Source organism: Brachionichthys hirsutus, chromosome 13 (genome assembly GCF_040956055.1).
Source record: "Brachionichthys hirsutus isolate HB-005 chromosome 13, CSIRO-AGI_Bhir_v1, whole genome shotgun sequence".
Taxonomy (NCBI): domain Eukaryota; kingdom Metazoa; phylum Chordata; class Actinopteri; order Lophiiformes; family Brachionichthyidae; genus Brachionichthys; species Brachionichthys hirsutus.
In genome coordinates this window covers 3,619,412-3,643,342 of record NC_090909.1, presented here as the reverse complement: position 1 = coordinate 3,643,342, position 23,931 = coordinate 3,619,412, and the positions used below count along the sequence as shown (strand labels likewise).

Below are 23,931 nucleotides of genomic sequence, written 5' to 3'. Positions count from 1 at the left end.
AGGACCCGCTGTATAAATGCCTGTCTACTTTGTGAATATTCCAGCTGGATCACAGTTGTGAGTGTTCTATTTGTGGTTCACGCAGTGACGCCCGCCCCCCCCCCCCAACTCCACATCCGCCAAGCCCCCTCCCCACCACTCACAGTCGCACCTACACAACCACGCACAGCGCTGTAGCAAAAAAAATTGACTTCCTATTTTGAATACATATTTATATTCCTTTGCACCAAACAGCCACTTGGTCACGTGTTTAATTCACTTCCAATGGCAATGATTCTACTGCAAACTACGCAAGGCACCGACTCATGATGCATGCAGAATTGGTAAATGAGGCCAAATGCATCTCTAATTGCCTCTGGAGGTAGCTTGGATAATTTCCCCTCCACACTTGACTGCATTTACATCGGAATTTCATGCATTTTCACAATGTCCGTGGGAATTTTCCCAAACTGTGTACGTATTTAGCAGCATCAGAGAACAGTCTAAATATGGGCAGGTTTAGCATCTCAGTGTTGGTTTAAGAATGGTGTTCTTTTTTTCATTTCAGAGGAGAAAAAAGATGTGTGTGTGTTTGGCGTGTATGCAGTTAAAAGGCCCATTAAACAGCCATTAGTCTGAGCAGGTCATTAGGGGTCGTGGTACAGACCCTCTTGTCTGCACAGTGTCATCATCACAACTCCATTAGTCTCACTGAGAACTATATGCTGCTCTGGCCCAGTTAAATTATTCAACATTGACATTTCATATGCAGCAATTCATACACAAAAATATAACATTGGAGAAAACATTGAGTTTTGATTCTAAAACCCTCTGAATGCTGGGGCATCTGTGGAGCAAGAGTCATTCCATGCATTTATTCATTTAGATAGGATTGTTAAATATCAGACTGGATTGTTTACCTTGAGCTTCTTGACGTTGACACAGGGATCATTGGAGAAACTTTCGGTGTCCGCGATCTGAATGTCAGCTTTTTCCAGCTCACTCGTTAGATCATTCCTCACCTGAGAGAAGGGACCACGCACACAAGTGGTAATTTAGCACGTAAAATATACAACGCTCTGCATGAGGCAAATGCCGCAAAGACACAAATGTTTGGATGTTGTCCGGCTGTGCCCCGCGGCCATCGGTCTCCTCCACCCCGGCCTGGCAGCCTGGCATCGGGGGCCCATGTTGAGACATCAGAGATGCTGCGTGCTCTAATGGTGCGTGCCAAGCTCATTTGGCAGAAGCTACATCTAACAGCTAACAGATGAAGACTCTGTGTATTTGCCCGATATGCAAATGTGAAACGAAATGTGTGCCAAAGTTTATATTGTTGCAAGTAGTCCTATATCATGCTGATGGTAACTGGACTGCACTTAAACGGAGCCTTTCTAGTCTGACGGCCACTAAAAGCTCGCTCAAATTGTGATAAGCAGAGCCATCATCGAAACGTTACCGTCTTTCGCTAGTCCACAATTACTATTTATTTATGATGACAGGCTGTCACAACAAACCGCATGCTTCATGTAGAGTTTAAAAAACAGCGGTGAAAAACCAATAGTCTTCATTCACATTTTGACCAAATTTTAATGTGCAATGCAGAATTATTACAGTCAACAGCAGCTTCAAGCCTTCTCCTCTTACAGTGCTGCATATGCAAAGGATGGATTTAAGGCTACCTCTATCTGACGATGTAGCAAAGCCTGCGAGCTAATCCATGCGGACACGCAATATTCAGCCTCATTCTCCTCAAACGTCATCGAACACAACCCGCCGATTTGTGGAATATTTCACCTGTTCCCATCTTTCCATCTGCTGGTCAATATTGCTGCTGCTGTGTAATCAATTCTCAAAATCAATAGATCAACAGCAACACAAAACTTGGCCCCCTCCAGATGGATTGAGGGACGCCATGAGGGACAATCTTCCATTGGCACAATCTGGGAATCCCCCAGCAGCAAATACAGGCGGCCGCGACACTTCTGGACAAACAGATGCACTCAGGCTGATGAGCGCAATAATGCATCAGCTAAATACATTGGTAGGCATAGTGCAATTAAATACTGCAGCTCAGAGGGTTCCAGGCGGAGGACAGCGTCCTAATCCTGTTCTCAAACAGGTTTGTCATCCGACTGCCTGACCACGGATGATCATGGAAGAGGCCTGCTTGCCTGGCAATCTCAATAATGTTGATTGCAGTGTGTGTTTGTGTGTGCGTGTGTGTGCGTGCGCGCGTGCGTGCGAGCGAGCGGTGTGATGGAGATGACAACGGTGAAAATAATCTTTATCCTGTGTGAATGTACTTGTATACTGTATATATTGAACAGTAAAGTATGTCTCAGCGGTGTTCTAAAACACAAATTTAATACAGAGAATGCCAATATTGAAATGTTGTCATTGCACATGTTTTTCCATTAGCAATAAAACTGGCAGTTTCATAAACAGTTCATGAAACACTGTCTTCTGAATAAAAAGATCTTCTGCAAATCAACATTTTGCATTGGTTATTATTATTATCATTTCTGCACTCTGGAAATATTCAAACAATATTTAGTACTTCACATCTTAACCATTTGTCTTGCGACATGCTACCAGAAATTTTGTGATGCACCAAAGACTGTCGAGGATTTTGCAAATGATAAAGTAGGAAAGCGATGCTTGCATATTTGTAAATCGGGATTAGAAGCCAATCTTGTGGCAGGTTGATTGAATCGGGCCGCCCACCCGTCCAAAGCCCCTCGGTGCTTTCAGGAGGGGAGCGATAAAGGGATTTGGGCTCTCTGAGATTTGCAGTGAGACTTCTCATACCCCCCCACCCCCCACCCCCAGCTGCTGAGCAGATTGTTCTCAGCCAGAGCCTCAAGGCAAGAGCTCACAATACGTTCCTCATACTCCAGCTTGAAATACCGGTTTTCCTTTGCTACTAAATGTTCCTCGAGTATCCGATGTGATGTTTTGGCATCACATTATTATACCTTGTCAAATCGCTGATGTATATTTCCTCCTGGCTTTAAAGGTGAAAAGCTGCTGGACACATTCGCAGGTAAAGATGACTCTTTTACAAAAGTGTAATTTAAGCACGTTTGTCTCTATTTCTTTGTTATTTCCAGCCAGGAAATTAAAGAATTACCAAAGCATGAGATTTAGTTCGATTGGGCGGGTTATTCTACTTTTAGTTTGAAAAGTAGGAATTTTCACTATTACTCAAAGTTGTGGAGAATCCTTCCGTGAAGTTTTACGTGGGTGGGGAAATATCAATTTTGCTTGGCTTTAATTAATTGCCACCCACTGAAATCAAGTTGGCATCATCTGAATGATAGCTGAGTAAATTGAAGTCACTGTTTAGTTCCAGTCCTGTTCGCTGTCCGTGCATCGGGATGAAGAAGATATTCAGTGAATATAATGGTGAAATGATAACCTTCACCCACAGATGATGAATTTTTTTTCTCCTACGAGGCTCAGAGAAATGTCAAAGTTTCCTTGAGCAAGATTCAGAATTTAAGGGCTTTAAGAGCTGCACAAAGCTCTTCAGGGCTGAAATGCAGACAAAGAATTTCCCCACAAAGAAAATAAAGTACGGCTTCTCTTATTTATGCACAATAAAGACGGAAAGACAGTGATTTAATTCATTTCATTTACGCACAGAAAGGTAAGGTGGAAGTATCTGCTATACTTTGGAAAACATTCAATGTTTCCCCTTTCAAAAATTGCAGAAGAGCGACTGACCTCTGAGAACCTCTGGACGTCCTGGGTCAGGGTCCCGACCCGACTCCAGTTGTAGTAGTTGAGGAACTTCACCACTGCTGGGTTCACGGCGTTGTCCGACGGGACGGTGCGGAAGAAGTTGGGATACTTTTTCTTGTCTGCCAGAACCGGGGTGGTTGCTGCGAAGGACAGCTGGAAGAACAAATAAGAGCGATAAGATGAGCTCGGAGTCTGAATGGTAAATTAGACAGTGAAAAATAATCCCGGCAACAAGCAAAGCGTGGATTAGTGTGCAAATGTCAGATCTGCCCCTGGTTCGACCTTCGATCATCGCAAGGGTTAAAGCAGGGTGAATAAAGTCGACACTTTCCAATCAGGTAAATGTCAACTTGAAGTTATTCTGCATATAGATATGTAATTACTGCATTGCTATTGATGACTCCAGCATGCATGACCTTTCACGCCAGCTCCACATTGTTCATCCGTGCCTTGACGTATGTACGGGTGCCCACAAGTGTGTGTTTGTGTTAGTTATCTAGAGAAAAGCAGACACACCCACACGCCACAACCCGAACAAATGACCTCAAACACTAATTATCTTTTCGCACGCTCACATTATTTCAGCAGCAAAATATATCCACGTCCAAAAATGGCGATAAACGTTAAAGGGCAAATCTTTTCCAAAGCTAAATGGCTGTCACTGAATGGAGCTAAACTGGTCGGTATGCATGACTAATTAGGAGCCAATTAGCAAGCGTGTTCAGGAGACACGGTGAGGACATCAACAAATGAAACACGAGGTGCAAGCGCTGCTGCCCGTGCTGAATATAAAGCTTAACACACGCTGCCACGTCCCACGGTCTCAGCGGTCCCGATTCTCACCCTTCCCACCTTTCAGTTGTGATTTAAATATCGTCCTAGTTTTACTACATACTTCCGAACGCGCGTTACTATTTTACTCGAAATGCCGCAAGGGCTTTCCTTTAATGTTCTTCATGAGCAATTTACAGAGCGATGCAGCAACCAGCGTGCATTCGGATAGACGGGGTGTCTTTGTACATGCGGCATTCACTTTGCTTCTGCCGCTGACAGCATTATGTTTTATTTTAGTCGCATGAATGCTATAAATAAGTCTTTGTATTTGCATGAAATGTTGAGATCAGACATGCAGATGCAGATTACTTTTTTTTTGGGGGGGGGGGTAAATGATAGCACACATTTGTAAAGGTGCATCTAATCCGTCAAACAGGTTGTGAATACCGAAAGGCCACAAGCTGAGCCGAGGCACTGCCGTGTTCTCTGTGTGGCGGTATAATGAGCGATTAGAATCAGTGCGGGGCCTTAATCTGTACATTCTTTGTACAGTTTAAGAACAACTTGTGATTTATGCTCGCGATCAGCAAAAGGCTATTATAATTGTGCTTCAGACCAAAAGGTGCATTGGTGAAACAATAAAACACTAAAAAAATTACATTTGTTGAAACACCATTCTAGCTTTTGGAAATAGAAACTGGCTATTAACATCCTCATGAATCACTCATAATTCAAGACATTTTGGTAGATCCCACATCCACGAGACTTTACCAGTGAAAACCCTTGATTTGGTCCTAAATTACAACTTTCTATTCGGGCCCAAAGGGGCTTTGTGCTCTCACATCGGCCTGACGGGCTTTTGAAACAACACAAGGATTACAGCCATCAATTAAGCAGGAAGAAAGGCTTTTATCTGGCTAGCACTGCTAAATCCAAAATCACCCACAAGCCTTAGAGGGCTTCAAGGGGTCTTCCCCAGCATTCCCTTAATCTCCATTTAGCTAAGGCTATTTGCTACGCCCACTCTGGGAGATGCTTCTATGGATCTCTAATAAGTGCTGGTGATCTTCTCAAATCAAATTTATTGCACCAGTGATTTCACGGTTGCACTGGGAAGAAGTGTTTCTGCCCGAAGAGACAAAACTGTACAATTCCCCCCCCCCCTCCCTTAGGTGATTCAGCACTTCCTGAGCCATGTGTTTTGCAGCAGTTTTTGGCGTTTGGCACAGTGTCACGTGTTTCATGTGTTACAGATCTGCTCTGACCTGGGAATGTAAGAATAACTGCAGGAAACAATATCGGCCAATAAAACCGCATGCTGGGCTTCAAACTATATCGGCGCTGCAGCACTGGTTGTCTATTTGGTTTTCTTCAGGAGGGAAAATAAGGTAAGGGTAGATTTGGTTTGTGAGAGAAATGAAAAGGCATGACTGAACGAATTGCGTTTTAGCAACACAAACATGTAGGCAAAGACAATATCGTTCAAACTAAAAATATTTCTTATGCTGAAAATCCAATAGCAAACATCAGAGGGAATCAATTTTTCATTCCTTTTCTCCTGCAGGTCAAACTCGGTCATCCAGTAAGTCCCAGATTCATTCAACCTCGGGTGTATCAGATATGCGAGTCCAGACTTTTACATATAACCGTGGAAACAGACCATGGAATGCAACAATACTGAGCATGGGTGTCCAATTAAGACACCCGGAATGTTTCTCCATCTCCCATCCATCAGCAAAGTCGACAAAACAGGATGTCTCTAAGGGATGACAAAAATGGATTCGTTTAAATGTATTGTTATTTTGCGTCAATGGAATAATTTATTTTTATTTATATTGTTACATGTCGATGAATTACGTACTGAGGACTTTCAATGGAAACAAGACCTCTTAGACAGGGTGTTTGACTGTACTTGTACTGTAATACATGCTACTGTTTGACTATACTAGTACTGCTCTATCTAATATATTCATCATCAGTTTTCTGAACAACTCTGTTGTAGCACAGTTACTGCAGACCCGGTAAAATGATGGGGAGCTCCGGTGCGTTATTTAAAGAACAGGCTAGTTTTTTTTAGTTTTTTTATCTAATGCTGAATAGCCTTTTCAGAGAAAAAGCCAAAAATAGTTCCATGATATCACAAACCGAGCGGCGTGACTTATATAAAGGGTTTAAGAGAAGGGAAGCTCAAATAGGAAGGTATTTCGTGGCGAGCTCTGCAGCAGAGTCGGATTCGCACGTCGTGTGCACGTACACACAAACCACAGGTTAAGGCGCAGGTATTCTACACACTCTGGAGCGACGGATCAGTCTGACGAACCCAAAACACGGCGTACAATGGCCTTCCTTTGCCAGCGGTAATTAAAATGGTGGCAACGGGCTCCAGACCCCTCTCATCTCGCCACAAGGTCGGCAAGGCTCTGGGTAACGCGACTGAGGCGCCATCTGGCCACACTGAGCCTTGAGAGGCAACCATTGCAATGGCGTACTTTTCACATATTCGGATTGAAGCGAGTACAAAAGCTTTGCTGCATCTCCGTTCAGCATTATTCGAGTCGCAGACTACTTATTTATGCGAGGGCAAAACAGTGAGAGGAGCCCAGAATAGGCAATAAGATGCACGTAAGACGCAGACTTATTGTAGTCTATGCAATAGTGTCTGGGGTTACTGTGTTGTGTCTTGTGGACAAATCATTTGTGGACTTGTGTCATTAATGTGGCTAAAATGTGCCGTTTTCTATGTGACAGAAGCCATAACAGCTTCTCTCTGGTGTGTATTGGTGGTTTTTTTTAGTTTTCAAAATCCCTTTACTGGGCCACTGTGGGACAAACACGTAACAATTGCATCAACTTTGTGCATGAAATCCACTCTCCTTTACCCACCACCAGTAGTATAAAAGCCCTCCAACCACCCATATGTGGCTCTCTGCTCCTTGCAGGTGTTCAGAGTTGGAGGAAGAGATTACATTCGTCTTTCTGTCCATATTGGAATGCAGCTGCAGACTTAAAGCGCTTACGGTTCTACTACTACTGGACTTTCAGATTGTCCCGTGAGGGGACGCCACAGGGAGTCACCCCGTCCTTTGCATCGTCCTATGCAACACCAGCCACTCATGTCCTCCCTCAATACGTCCATGTATCTTCTCCTAGGTTGACCTCTCGCCCTTCTACCGATTTCTTTTTTGTAATATGCACCTGATTTGGCATGGAATTGCCAATTAGAGGTGCATAAATGAAAGGCTGCCAAAGTTTTCTCATGCATGCAGTTTGAAGAATAAACATGGAAGACGTCTAATCACATTGGATCTAATAGGATCGATTGGCCGTAGTGGGCCTGCTTCGCAATTGGATTTGCGCGGGCTAATTGTGTGATTGGCCTTTGAATAATGAAGTAGCTATTATAGAAACCAAATTTAAAAAAAATACGTTTAAATGGTTTCTCTAGGTTCTCCTTTATGCCTGAAAGCAGGATCTGCATTTCCCTCAGATACAGTTACTGGGACAACCCAGAATTCCAGACTTTGAGGCAATTTTCACAAGTTGGAAAACTGGATGAAAAGATTCCATAATCAAAAGGGATCGTATCAAACAACTTCAAACGCTCAAACAGGCCATGCCTATTATTTCTACCTTCGTCCATAACACAAGTGACTCAAGGCCATGGCGGGGCCCTTGTGACCCCACGCTGAGTGAAAGCCAGGTAATAGCAGTGCTGCTGATCAGGAAGCACAGAGGGGGGGTCCTGAGGTTCATTTAATATTCAAGAGAGGCATTTGACGCTCAGTGGGAGCACCGGCTGGAGAGGCAGTGGCGAGGGAGGACATTTGGACCCCACAACAACCACATCCAGAACTCGTTAGCAGCAGGATGAAGGAGGGAGGAAGTGATGCACGCGCAAGCTAACAGAGAATCAGGACGGCATAAAAAAAAAAAAAAAACAGACAACGAGCAGAGAAAAATAATAATATGGTATTAATTCAGATCATTCCACACCATCACACTGCTCGAGTCAAGAATGTGTTGAGTAGATGGGGTTAACTGGAGAGGACCGACTGCTCAACTCCAGCGTGATGGAGAACACACCTGGATCGAGGGAAAACACGTATTCTGACAGCTCGCAGAGAACAAAAGGCTTCAGGGCCACAGGATGCACCGAGGGCCGGAGATACACCATACAGCATGTATGAGTGAACAGTCACGTGGTACGAACACACATCCTATTCTATTCTATTCTGTATTTGCATAAACATTTACAAACGTGCACATTTTAGTATAGATATAGAGATTTCGGGGCGGGGGGAGGGGAGGGTAAATCTCATTACAAATGCAAATTCTTAAATTATAACTGATGCCTGCTTGGATCATTTAAACAACTAACAAGTGTCATAGTGTCAGGACACATCACATCCTGTCCCCACTGACCGGCCTCGACACGTGGCGGGGGGGGGGGGGGGGTGTCCTCTCTAATAGTTTATGTCCTGCTCCAACGCTAGCGCCGGCCTGTCAATCATACCACGGCTGATGCTCGCATGTATTCGCCCACCCATGAACGCAGACTGACTGATGCTCTGTGTGTGCTCGCCGGCCTTGTGCGGCACCGCTCTGCATCGCTCTCGCCTCAGGTAAAATCGATAGACCTTGTTTTTGATACCCTTCATCCTCTGCAGCTACGCCTTTTCCTTCCTCGTATTTGCAGCCGGCCTCGCCTGACCGCCACGAGCAATGATCCATTCTCGAGAAACATCAGGCTAAATAAATGCACGAGTGTGATTAAAATGACTTAAAATGATTTAAGCTGCACAGGTTTTAATCAACATACTGGTCATGATTGAGCGCTTGTCCTCGCTAAACCCGTGTGAGTGCAGACATTCTACATTTCCTGCACTGTGTTGAGCATTTGAACTGCCCTGCATAACTTGGTGCAGGCATTTCAGAATATATATACATGATTAAAGTGCTGTAAAGATGGCACAAAAGAGCAGAAAAAGACATTAAGAGAAGACAGATGACCCTTTTTTAATCAAATATGCAACCGCAAACCCAATAAACCTCTAAAAAGGATTTTATTTCTAAAGTCACATAATGGATTAGATTAAGATGTTCAGGCTCGTCCCACAACTTGACCACTTAAAGCCTCAAAAGTCACAGACACAGCAATAAGCCTGTGGACTGGACTCTCAGCTCAGGCGTGCCCCTCAGTGTTTGCCTTACCCGACAGTCACACGTGGGAAGCCAGCTCGATGCTTTCATCGCATGCTGCCCCCGTCAAAGGCAAAGTGATGACAGTGCACATCGGCATGCCGAAACCCATTTGTCATACGGTGAATGCAGCAAGATCCACGGAGCGTAAATCAATACAATGTGTTACTTGTCATTCCCACATCTCTCGGAATGACAAGGAGGAAAAATGGGATGCGGCTCCTCAGCGAGTAGAGTTTACAAGACTCAGTTATTCTTCAAATCGTCGTATGTCAATTTGCATACATAGAATGACTGCATGTTACAGAGTGATCTGGGAATTATCAGAGGGAGGTGGGGGTGTGTGTGTGTGTGTGAGTGATGACATTTTGTCCCTGAGCTCCATAACTATTTCTAAATTGAGATTTGATACTGTAATCTGAAATCTCACTGTGCTCCCTGCTGCTGCCACTTGGCTGCCTGTGAATGATTAATGGGTAGATGCTGAACTGTAACGGCCATTAGTTTTCCTTTCTCCCCTCCCTCCCTCCATTTCCTCTCTATCCATCGCTCTATATACCGAGTCCCTCAGGGAAGCAGAGGATTACACATTGCATGAGCCAGTATTTTTCTCTGCTTACTCGGCCAGGTTGTCGTGAACAACAGCATTTACTTTAAAAAGTTGCCATGCTGAGGGTTTTTTTATTTTTATCATGAAGAATTGCAGGTGTTTTTAAAAACTTTTTTTCTGGATTTAAACAGTTTGTTATTAAAAGATAATACAGAAATGCATCCAAATGACCTTTGATGCCTTAAGATAAAGTATATCCTCGCTTCCTTGCCGAAAATAGACTGATACTACTTTATACAGGATTTGAATGGGCAATGATTTGCAAATTACAATTTCTTTTCAAGATGCTGACAGAAGGCGTCTGCGGTCCGACTTGCTTCAATGAAATCCTGATGCGACTCTTCCCTTTGCTTTTCACTTTGATTAATGAGGGCTCTGATAAATAAAGGATGGGAACACGGAGCAGGCAAGCCATGCAGAGGAAAAAGGGAAAAACACAGCCTGTGTGCCAAAGTGAGAGCAAGATGCTGGGAACACCCAGATGGTTCCGCCAGCAACGTCATCTCCTTCGCTCATTTTGGTTCTGTTCGTTCTCAGAGCCCCCCCCGTCTCCGAGGGATGGCTGCATCTCATTCTGCATGCAAAGCAGAATGAGGCAGTGAAAGAGAGAGGATGCCTGCTGATTGCTCATAAACAGTCTAACACCAGCAGGATGAAACAAAATACCTTGAATGAGAAAAACACGACGTTTCTGTTTTCTATTTACTTCGTATCACACTTTAATTCCCCCCGTTATTCCTCTTTCTTCTCCAGTTTCCGGCTTTTCACGCGTCTGCGGGTGATAACTATGCTTATGAAGGCACATGCCAATGACATCACGCTGATACACTAAGGCTTGAAGTGCAGAAAATCATTTGGTTTTTGATCTTGAATGTTTTGATTATTTGTGTCAGTCAGTAAATCCAGGATTCTTTGATCGCTCAAGCAAAGGCATCCATTACAGCCGTTAGCCGATATGCAATCTAATACGCTGCACTGCAGCACTGCTGGAGTTCCAGTGACTTGCCCGATGTCTGATAAGAAGCTTGTGGCCTCCATAATTGGTTATATATCATTGAAAAAGCTCCCATTAAGTCGATATTTTTCAGACCACCAAGCCCATTTCACTCTCCGTCTCTCTCCATTCACAAAAAAAAGAATAAAAAAAGAATAAAACAGTGAGAGGGTGAGAACCCTCTCCTCCACTCATCTTTCCTCCTCCCTTCCTCTCTCTCCATTAGATGGTTAATTTGATTTGATTCATAGGGTATCTCCTCCCAGCTCCCAGCCAGAGAAGAGAGACGCGCGTCGAGATGATGAGTCATCGCATGCTTTCAGCGCCAGTATTTCCTTGTCTAAGTCATAGTGATCCATAAGTTCCTGCGATCTATCTTGAAAGGAGGCAGCTGATATTGAATTATATTATACTGTAATACCACTTTGTCTGTAAAAACACTATTAAACTGAGTCACTTTCCTGAGAGCATCCGTAACCATAGTGACGGCACACAAGGCAGTGGCAGATATTCATGGTAACTATTTTCACACCGAATTTCCATTCAGCAAACCAAAGCTATTAATTTATCCGTTTGGTCTGCAACAAAGTGAAATTCACAGTGAATTTACATTAAAAAAAAACCTTAAAGTCGACCCTTTACTGAACCAAAACACTCAGTGAACAATACAATAAACTCTCTACATTTAAAGTCTTAAATTAGTTTCAGTCCACAAAAGCAAAACATCTTCAAATCTAAACCAAGCGCTCCTTTAGGCTGAAATCAGCAGTACACTTACAATACAAAATGCAGCGATAGAAAATTCCCTCTGGTGATGCTGATTGGATGAGGGTTCTCTGAGAAATGAGAAGTTGGATCACTGTATTAATAATCTGTGCTGCTCTGCAGGACAGCGGTGCAGAACATTCTGATGGGCGAGACGGCGATATGAGACAAGGTTCCTGTTGTCTCCTTTCATTTCAGTCACTTCAACAGTATTTTAGGGGTTGATTCCGCGCCGGTACACGACCTTTATCCCAGCCTTTCCACTCCGGCGAAGCCTTGCGACACCTGATTTCATCTGCAGCTCTGGTTGGATCATGCAGTGCCACATTGGCTGTCACGGATTAGAACATATTTCTTTGCATTTACGTGATTGCAGACAACAAACATCATAGCGTGTATAAAAATTCTCCGAATTGTTCTTATGATTTAAACATACGATATACAAGTACACTCTCGCACACTTGTGTCTCGAAAATATAGCCTCTTTAAAAATCAAACTGCCACCAGACAGACTCAGCACGCTCGCTAATCTGCTTACACCCCAGCCTGACTGGTGTCATGTTTCATGCTTTGTCTCGTTACCTGGTAGTTTCCGCACGAATGACGGCTGCAAAATGTTAAAGTGTTGATTTATTTCATCTAATAAGTAGAACATCTGACGTTTTAACCACGGGGAATAGCGATTAGTCTTTAAAACTACTGGAATCCATGCTGACAGAGGAAATCCTGCATCCCAGCGGATTTCCGGGTGCAGAGGTTGGTTTTCCGATGGGATGCTTTTTTTATGGACTGTGTGTCCAGCTGTAATGACCAATTAAACACCTTGCTGAGAAGCGAGCTGGCAGAACGGCGTAGTTTCCCGAACAACTGTTTCACCAGGTTATTGGTCCGTTTCGGATGCCATGTGCGTTTGTGAATGTGTGGCGGTCCTGTTCATTGGACCACTTGCACAGAGGCGAGGCAGATTTCCCCTCCCTGGAGCGTGGACTGGAGGCCATTTAGCACCTCCCCCTCTGTATCACACACTAAACACATGCCCAAGGTGTGGTTGACATCAGAAGATGCTCTTAGAGTCCATTGGGAGGGCTCTGCCCACTTGGTGAGAATCACCCCACTGAAGTGTTTCCTACACTGTCAGGCAACAAGCTGTAAAACAGTGGATAGCAGAAATGCATCAAGTGGCCTTTTATTAAATGGAAGTATTGAAAAAGTAAATGTGCATGACAGAGAAGAAAAAATAGATTATTAAAAAGCCCCTTCCCACTTGTAGGCGTCCATTATCACCGGTATTTCGTCATACACTTAACATTTGGCCTTATTAGTTGTACTATTTATGCGCCGTGTGTTTAAGAGCATGCTTAATCTGCGTGGTGGAAAGTAAACAGGCCTCACAAAGCCCGACTGAGGAAGGTAAAAAGTTGAGCAAAAAGCCGCAGATAAATATACCCAAACTCAAAAGCGGCTTTTGTAACTTAATTCCTGCCTCTGGCATCCAGACGGAGATCAGTCAGAGAAGCTGAACCGCGTGCGTGTTCACAGGTACGCTGTTGAAAGAACGGTAATCCGTCCACCACGATAGTCGGTGAAGAGGTGGACTCCATCGCTCCATCGAGCAGCCGAATGCTTAAGACTTTAGAAGCTTTGGCAACACGTGCAGATTTGATGCACACAAAATGAACATCCAGTCCTGCGAAGACGGCGGTGGAATTAAAATCTGCAGCTTTGAGAAAGGTCGGCTTTCTAAAGGTGTCGGTAAATCAGTCATTTTCTGCATGTCATCACAAATGTCAACCGCAACATGGAGCTAATGAGAAGCGAGTGGAAAGACGGATGAACCGGCATTCAGGCGACGTTTTGCTGATCCTGCTTGTGGCAACTCACGATGGTTTCCATCCTCACCCATTCAAACACGGCCCACACCGACGACTTCCTATGGCGTGTGCTTCGGCGTATTTACATGCACAGCCATTCGCACGTGCACTCGCACTCTGATTGGATAGCCATCGGGAGCAATATGGGATTTAGCATCTTCGCCAAGGACACTTTCACACGCATCCGGCGGCTCCGAACCACCGATCACTAATCTGATCAGCAAACAACCCATCCCACCCCTGGAGCCACAGATGCCCCCCCGCCCCCTTTTTCTTTTTATCCTCACTGGATTGTTGTTGTGAAAAAGACCTTCAGTTGAACTACCGGTAACTGACACACACTCATCCTCTCTCTGCCGCTCCCTCTCTCTTCTATAGTCTCGCCGTGATCACAGCGCCATAGGATGCTCGGCTGAAAACGTGACTTGATTTTCAACACAGCCCATTCCCACGCTCGGCATGCTGGGTATACATCCGCGACTCATGGCCACGACACATAAACACAGGCTCCAAGGTCCTCCAATGTGAGACGAGCCATTAGCGCTCGCTCTCTCTCTCCGTCTCCTCCTCCTCCTTCTTCTTCTTCTTCTTCTGCTTTGTTTGAACTCTAAGATAGCCATTGTTGTAACTGCCTGTTTCCTGCAGAGATGCCTCGTCTTTTCATCTGGATTTCTGTCACAGTAGACAAAAAAACTATTTTTACCGTAGAAATAGCTTTGTTGGGCTGCATGAGTCCTGCACCATAAAACCCGCCTCTCAATTGATCTCTGACCTGGTAACCCTGGCAACCATTTGCCAGAATCATTCCTAAATAGCACGCATCTTTGTCTTTACCTTTTAAAACGCCCTTCAGCCGTGCCCGTCGTTTGACGCCAAACCACTAAGAAGTGTCCCCTTAATCAACAGTCGCCATAAAGAAAGGCAGGAGAGCGGAAGGCACCTTAAGCAGACATTAAAAACGAAGAAGCAAAAAACAGAAACAACAGGATGGGAAATGAGCTGTGGCCTCAGCATGTACTGCACATTCTGTGTACATGTTTAAGTACCAAGCCTGAGAGCACTTTTAAATGTATTTATGCTTGTATTCTTATGCATGCGCCATTACATATGTACCACGCCTCAGCGTAGCGCAATAACTTCACACGGCACTGATGGGAGTGCTTCAGTCTCAGAGCCCTGCAGGTGAAGGGAAATTCATTACCGAGGGTCCGAGTCAATCAGCCATGGATTTTCAATTACCTTTCAAATGGTGGTCAAGAAACAGTTTCAGCCGTGCAATATGCTGTAGAGATGTACAGAGAAAAAAAACGGGGCCGGTCTGGATTCATTTCGATGCACTATCCTCAACACAGGTTGGATTTTTTAACGATGGCATCTGGACTTTGCAGCGGAGAGCTACTCAAAAAAGCATAGAAGAACAGAAACAGAAAGTGTGTGAGAACTCACACACAGGGGAGATTCAACGTCTGCCCAGCTATGCTCCCTCCACCCTCCCTCCATCTCACCACACATTCCCTGATTTTCAATTTCCAGAAACCTGCAGGGGCCAAAAGGCTACCTCAAAGAGCTAGCCTGTAAATGTTTAAAATTCCATCTCCTGGGTTGTGAAGAGACATGACCAGAGTCTGAGCCAAAATAATACAAGTATAATAAACATTTTCCAGATCTGATGAGCTTCAGTTTTACATGTTGCTTGAACATTAAAGCATATAAATCCATTCTAGAAGAAAATTAGCCTAATATATTCCTGAACTTGTTCTGTACATGACGGACTTTGTTTTTTTAAATCAAGCCAAATGTCAGCGAAATACTCCGACACTATTTAAATGAGAAACTATTTCCTGCCCAGCGTTATGATGTCAGCTTGTAGCAGCAAAAGCATGTTTTGTCTATTTTCTGGTTGTGTTGAGACAGTTTGATGCTTGGTAAACCATTGACTAATGGACTAATAAATGGCATTTAAGGAGAACCACTGCTTTACGATTCAGTGCCTTGAACAGTCTTTCTTCTGCAGTGTCTGCAGACAATGAACATGTTCTACAGATTACAGTCCTAGACGGAGCAGACCCACCTATATCCCGCAAGGAGAAATTTAACCCAATAATCTGCAAATATCCGTTTAGAAAAGCCGAGGCGTGTGTTTAAGGGTTCACTCCTCGCTTACTCCGTAATTATACCAATTATGCTGATTACTGCCGCTGCTCTCTGCCGGTGGGAGAACAGGAAGTACTTCCACAATGGAGCCTAGGCTTACCTATGCAGGGTAACACCCACCCCCCCGGCCAGGTCCCATGCTCGTCCTACCCGTCCCACCCTGACATATCAACGGAAGCAGGTGGGAGACTTCAGGAAGGAGGGGGGTTGGTAGGACGTCCTCACATTACCTTAAAATGAAAGTTACAGTGATTTGAATGACGAGAAGTTAGAGGAAGAAATAAAATCTATGACTTCGGGGCGTCCCGATGATGTTGAATTATTTTCATCTGAGTCATAAAACAGATTATGTGAGCTCGCCTCTGAACCTTCTAAAGCACAAGTGTGTGTTTGTGTGCATGTGTGGGTGGGAAAAAAGAAGAAGAAAGTGCCGGTGGTTACTTGCAATTATGTCCTTATTCATATTTAATGGTGTTTATTAGAGCTTAAGGTCAACGGTGGTGTGTTTATACGCGTTTCCTAACGCTGAGGGAGGCAGCCGGTGTCCTGCTGGCAAGTCGGCGCTGTCCCTTTAAAAAATGCAGGCCGTCCCACCACAGGAAGCAGTGACCCCCCTCGGCCTTAGCCTATTGACTGGTAAATATCAGGTAACGTGGCCAATGAAACGTCTTCCTTCTCCCTCGCAGCCTCCGACAGCGAGAAAAAAAAGCACCAATGTATTTGCTGTATTTAATGAACGGAATCCATTTAGGAGCGCCGTATTGATTTCCTGCGCTCTACGTTTAGCCCTCGGCACACATTATATATCGTGCTGTAGATCCCACATAAAGCGGTACACAGACATCTTCATTTCCACATTTCACGCCTGATTTCATTTGGCTAAGACGAGAGCGCCGTCGTGAGTTGAAGCAAAAAATACAAGCACTAGTGTTCGCACAAGTAGCACAGGACAGCTTTGAGCTGAAAATGAAGAGTTACCCTCCCAAGTGGAGGAGATAGTCCAATTTGCATTACAACACGCACAGCATCTATGGGAATAGGGCGGCGCTTTTACTGATGCATGTTATTATCTCTGCCAAGGAGGTCACTCTTTTGCCTGCGTTTGTCTGTTTGCCTTTAGCAACATAGCTCGAAGAGTTATGGATGGAGCTTGATGTCATTTTCAGGAAGTGCTGGGAATGTTACCAGGAATAAGATGATTACATCCTGGTGATGATCCAGAATAGATCAGGGATTCTGGATCACTGACATTTTTGTTAATATTGCGGTAAATGGAGCTTCAAATTTGTTCCTCGATGTCTCGGTTGATTATTGACCTACGTTTATGGAATTTGGCACAGTCATGTAGGGTGGGGGCCTCCATCTCGGCACCAAATTTCATCTGGATCGGATCCAGATTACGGATATTGTCGAGATTTTACGAAGAATGTGTTTGGGCCTGCTGTGCATTTAATATTAGAGAGAGATTTCCAACAAGCATCGTCTCATAGCCGAGTCAATTCCACATCGGAGCAAGTTAACGGATTTGTTCTGTCTTTATACCTGAGGAAACAGATCCAGTTGAAACGGATTTCAGCAGACAAACCGATTTGTTGCATCTGCAAAAGCTCTGGATCCAGATCCAGAAGGAACCGCCATTACTCAGTTATTTTGAAAATGAATATCATGATACCAATTTAAATGTAAATGTGAGGCTACAGTCAGAAAACAAAGAAAAGCCCTTTGACAAATGTCGAATCGTAATGCAACAGGAAGCATGCTGCGACAATTCATGAAAGCGTCGTCCCGGCGATGTCTCTCTGCACTCTGAAACAGTACAAGCTCCTATTCCTCACTACACTTTAGCACATCTTCACCAATTAGAGCAACTTCCACTTAATGTGCCTCAGGGTTTCTGAGGCCCTTTGAAAAAGAACTCCCTCCCCCTTTTATTTATTTTTTTTTTTACAAGAGATTCAGAAGCAAAAAGAGGGAAGATGGTTGGAAAGAAAACGAGGCAGAGCTATACAGCTAATCAATGAGGACACCAAATGCAGTGGGATTTGTGATTCATGACGAGACGAGTCGCTTATCTGCCGCTGAGTCCCTGCAAACAAATACATCTTGAAAGCCACATTACATTTTCCCACTGGACACAATATAGGAATAAAGAAAAACCACACAATCATAGTCTCTCTGAAATGTTTCATCTCACAGGAGCGAGTCGATTCCAGCTGCCTCACTTTGATTTATTTGGAGATTTTCTCTCTTTTTTTTTTTTTTTTTTTAAACCAACAGAAATAAACGTGTAATTTGCCCTCAGAAAACGACTGGGGAGGGCAACTTTAGCGCCCCATCGCAGGGGTCGACAGCGTGAATTCATCTTGTTTGCCTCTCAAATGTGCCTCGCAGACCTTGGTGTCAGAGAGTCACTTCACGGCGAAAAGAAGGAAGAAGAAGCCGCTTCCATTTGTGGCTTCTGCTTCGAGAGGTACAGCAAAAGAAAGATTCTCCGTCAACGCTCTCATTCCCCTTGAATGCCAATAAACTAGCATGTTGATTTGACGCGACGCCAACAGTTGCATCCCCTTAATGGCTTGTATTCTACAAACGCCACTAATTACCTAATTACTGTTTCCTGACAAATGTGCATTTGGCGCCGCAAATAGGTGGCGCAGCACGGCTTTTGCAGCGCTCCACAAGGGCAGACGGCGCATAATTATTAATATTCCCTTCCGTCTCTCTTTGTGTCTTTTTTTTTTGCCTCAAGCGATAAAAGAGATGCGACATTGCGACAGACTCAACGTGAAAACGTTGTAATGAAGAGGAAATCCTCCCGTCTTGTACGTCTGCACAGCGAACACTCATTTGAGAATTAGCCTAGCTTGAAATGTCAACTCTCGGCTCGTTTCACATCAACAGCATTCTGTCCCAGAAATTGCAGATGTAATACGCAAACCATGAAAAGCTATCCCGAGTAATCCGCCCACTCACTTTCCAAATGGCAACTTTGCTAATTTAGCTAATGTGACAAAATCAAGTTCGCCCAAGTTCGCCCATCAAAAGCAGCAGCAGCGCGTCTCCAGACAGATTGTCTTGTGTCATTAATCCCGAGTCGGAGGTTTGGTTTAGAACTTTACAAAAACAGAAAATAATGTCAATCACCTTTCCTAAGCAGCCGTCAAATGAAGATTTGATTCCGTCCTGAATCAATTGGAATCTACCGGTAATTGCAATAAATAACCACAATTGATTATGAATATAAAAGTATTTTAATGCTTCGTTTAAACCTTAGAGGACATAGTTGATGGTTCACGATGATCTATTGTGATTTTTTTCGCACCATCCTTTGCCATTGCACTCTGAGATTTTCCCTAAAACTTTGAAAGTCATGAAACATTGATAGGGTACACAGGAGGATTTGACGCAAGTGAGGCAGAATACTGCAATGGTAGGCATTACATGTTTTATTGAAGCAGGGAGTGTAGCACTCAGGGAGAGCCAGAGAAAGAAAATGGTGAAAAAGAAGACCCTGAAGAGTTGATATAAGCTAAAAAAAAAACGAAGAATGGAGCACTGGAAGGATGCAGGGATGCAACTTTTGCTGTCCCTGGATGGCTCGGTTTAATAAAGCTTCGCCAATCAATACGACAAGGAGAAGAAAAATGGGCTTCGAACAGCCGACGTGTAAATATTTGCTCGATGTCCATGTTTTGAGACAGTAAATCCACTTTTTTCCACCTATCCATTGTCTTCATTACTCATTGTCCCCTAAAAGATGGATGAATCAGAGCTTATGGTGCTTAACTTTAGTCAAGTGTGAGCTTTACATCGAGGCACAGGACACAGGGAAGTGTTTAACTACGCCACCGAAACACAAACACAAAAAGGGGGACTGGTTTTCAGGTCAACTTGTCAAAATAAAAATAAAGTCATACTTGCCCTTTTTTCCATAAATATCTGTCCGATCTTGCAGGAATGAAGTTCTCCTTTCTACTTCCTCTCTTCCAGACGACACAAGGCAAAAATGATCGGGAAGCGGAATTTTTCATTGCACACTCCTTGTGGTTGAAAATGAACAATGTCACTACTGATAGGCCTAATTTGGTGATCAAGGAGAAGCCAGCAACCGGCAAGAGGGGTAGGGACCGGGGCTATTTCCTGCCACTCAATGAGTCATTTACAGAAAATAGACACCAATGCTGTGGCGAGAGAAGAAAGGGCCTCTCCTAAATTCAGGAAAAGGAGGGCAAACATGTTGTTGATTGGGCACAAATACCTGTGCCAAAATGCATTCATAAAGCCTCTGGAGTCTGGAATGATGTCATGCTGAGGAGAACACAAGATTAATCACACACCAAGATGGCTTCCGGAGGAGATGGTTGCAAAATTCATCTGTCCCGTGGGAATAAAAAAATAGAGCAATCAGTGGCGGATACAGCTGTAGCTTGCCCCTTCCCCTTTCTTTGGAATTCAATCTTAGGCTGTTTGCTCCATCAGACCCTCAGTCGGATCCTCCTCATCCATCCTTTGGTGGTGGCATCCTTCTCCTCCTGCTCCGATGAGGAACCCGGATAGAATCACTAAGTGTCACACACACGTTAGACATTAAAGGAGCTAAGAACGAAGCATGTCAGGTTCTAGAGGCAAGCAGACGCAACGATGGCAACATCGTTGGCTCGCCTAATCCTGCCTCTGATTGGCTCACTGTGATGATGACGTTTAAACGAGTTAAGCATTATTATATCACCCCTAAATATAACTCAGGTTTCTGGATGCATCAAAGAGAAATATCGGTATTTATAGTATTGGAAGTCAGGGCTTACAACGATCATCAAAAGGCATCATCTCTGATTGAAAGCTATTTTTATGGGCATATGATGAAGCATTTTCCAGGCGTGCCGGTTCTCTCAGCTGCCTCCACTGTAGGCAGCGTCTGTGAGCACCCAGTTTTGATGTGAGGACGATGAGCTCGTTGAGCCTGGCCCTCGGAAGAGCCATGAAAAACGTTGAATCTGCGTCGAAGGGGAGTGTCAACACCGAGTAATAAACACGCAAGGCGACAGTCAGTTCCCTTCCCTGTCAATCTCTTTCCTCCATGCAGACCATGCATCTGCTGTGTGGCAAATACTCAGGCCAGCAACCCAGCTTTAGAATGCGAGGAGCAGCTAAACCAGAAACTGCCACCTCGGGGCGCGTTCATGCTCTGGCGTATCGTTTCGCAACCACCGACGTGTCTCGCTGAAGACGATCGCTGCAAATTAGACTTCCTTGGTGAGTCATATGCTAATGAGGATGTAGCTCAGGTTTGCAAAGTAATAACCGAAGCCTCTGATATTGTACCACAACAGAAATATCAGCACACACACACACGCACAAACGCATCAGCACTAATAATTATAAACAAATGCAACGGAAGATAATTTATTCTAATGTGATATAACAATACCAAGTCTGTCGTGTTTTGAGCCTCTCTGCCTCTCCTCTCCTGCCGATCTTTTCATTCTTGACTAACTCTGCTGAGCCGAGCCAAACAGAACATAAAGAAAAGAGGATGCAAAGTAATTATAAAGTGAGGAAATACGCAACATTCAGTCCAAAGAGCCGACTCTAGAATTTAGCCGTTCCCTCCACAGTAAACGCCCTCTTACCTGTGTCCAATAGTCTTTGTGGAGTTTGCAGCGAGTGGAATGTGTTCATTGGTTAATGCACTATACTCACACAGTCAAAAGCAATGACTTGGTTTAAAAATGTCCAGAGTGCAACAACAGCTGGCGCTCAGAGCAAGCCAGCGTACAGCTGTACTAAGGTAAATTTGAAATTTGATTATATGAATATAAACATTGACCAGATGGACATACAACACCATAAAAGCATGTTATATCACGAGTGCCACATCAAACCTGATTTAACTAAGAGAAGTCTGAAGTTTATCATTTGATATGAGAATTTGGTCAGAGCCACTTCATCTCCGATTGGTGAATGAAAGAGAATTCTACGGATTAGTGCAATGCCACCTCATCTTCACAATAGGCCGTAGTTGCCATGGTTACAAGTATTGACTGACAACTTGATTTGTATTAGAAAAAAAAAAAAGAACCCATCTAAAAAATTGTAAAGTGCTGTTAAATGATTGTGTAAAAAAAAAAAAAAAGAAGTTAATTATGAAAATGTTTGCAAACCATTTGAAGCGGAATTTCTAATTTCCCGATTGTAAGAGGAAAAACTGAAGAAATCTGCACCCAGTTTGGCAGCTGGTACCCAGGAGTTCTCAAATCTATTTAATTCTATTCGTCACACTAATGAGCACAACGCAACAGAATGACAGCATCCAGTCTGCACAGACACAACATACAAGCTGCACCACCCCTACCTGCACCAGATTCCAGCCCTCCAAGGACTCGGCAATGATGGAGGTCACAGATGGGCAGACACCGCCGAAGATCATCAGGTGCTTGGGACCGTAGCATATGGCATCAAAGAAGGCCCTCAGCCCCTTGGCGTTGTCACACTGCAGACACAGAGAGAGGAGGAGGTGGAGGGGAGAGACAGGGGACAGGGGAGAAGCAGACAATGGGGAGAGAGAAGAGGCATTTTAATTAGCTTCTGTTGGGAGAGAGTGAGAAAATAGGCTAAAACTCAGAATTTAAGATTACAGCAAGTACAGACAAGAGAGTTATGGAAAATGTTCCAGCCTATCTGGGTCACCGGGAAGCAATAGAAGAATCTCACGGTTTATATATGTGGAAAATAAATTAACTTTTTTTTTGCATGAAATTAGAAATAGGAATGATTCCCGTTTGATTGAAGTCACACAACATGTTTGGAAATAAAGGTTTTGATAGTTTGAGATGGCATCGGATCCAAGTGAAACGAAACAAACAACGTGGCATTTAAAGGAAATGCAACTTTTCTAAATGCCGTGGCGCATGCTAGCACACGCTAACCGCAGGCGTGCGCGTGCTTTGAGATCGCATAGAACTATGCATCTCAGAGGCTGCAGAGTCCCCCCCACGTTCCCAGTTCAGTGCTGCAGAATGCAGTAATTTCACATCACTATGGCAACCGGAGGAATGAGTATGTGAAAATGGAGAGAAAGAAATAAGAAAAAGAAAACCTGGGTTCCTAATAAGCCCAACATGAACAGGCGAAGCGGCTCAACTGTGATGCTACAGCTGTGATGATATCCCTATCAGCAGTAGACACTTCCTCTTCTTGTTCTATTATTGTCACTCAATTCAGGATGTGTTGCTGTGTGCGGCTAACTGATAGATGGACTGACAGGCAGGTGGTGTGTGCGTGTGTGTGTGTGTGTGTGTGCACGGCCTTTCTGACACGTTCTCTCTCATCTGGAGTTATTTGACCTTGTTAGCCATCATCCAGCGGCTGAATGAGATTTCCAGCAGTGCAGCCGGGACCTCCATAGTGCCGATTGAAAAACAGGAAATGGAATGTGGTAGAACGAGAGCCGTAACTGGGCATGCAGGACTGGATGTTGCGACCCCTTTGTAACTTTGTCCCTTTTTCGGGTTGACACGTTTCCATTCTTGCATCTATTCAATCGTTTTGTGAGGCGGGTAATGGTTGAGGGGTATTTTCTTGTGTAAACCCGCCATGACCTCGCTCACTGGCTGGTCGCCTAGCGTTTTTAAGCATCACAGCTAAGGCTACACCTCTTTCCTGACTGAATCTGACTCAGAGATTCTAATCTTTTATCCATTCAATTTGAAGTGAGCTCAAATCACAAAATGAGCATTTGCGACTTGAGAGCGACGATTGAGGCCGTAAAAACTCATCAAGAAAACGTAGTACCGTAAAAACTTTCTCACAAGTTTCCAAGCAACCAGTGGTGTCACCCC

General features: G+C 44.1%; 1 protein-coding gene across 1 annotated transcript in view; it reads right to left on the bottom strand.

Annotated features, from left to right (window-relative positions):
* Window positions 1–23,496, bottom strand: part of gabbr2 (gamma-aminobutyric acid (GABA) B receptor, 2) — a 69,515-nt gene extending 46,019 nt beyond the window's left edge. Inside the window, exons 1-4 of the mRNA XM_068747559.1 lie at window positions 23,437–23,496; window positions 22,446–22,583; window positions 3,709–3,879; window positions 900–1,001 (exon numbers count right to left, since the gene is read on the bottom strand). Of these exons, the coding sequence (XP_068603660.1) occupies window positions 900–1,001; window positions 3,709–3,879; window positions 22,446–22,583; window positions 23,437–23,496 (471 nt within the window). The remainder of the gene's footprint in view (window positions 1–899; window positions 1,002–3,708; window positions 3,880–22,445; window positions 22,584–23,436) is intronic.
* Between the last annotated feature and the right edge of the window lie 435 nt (window positions 23,497–23,931).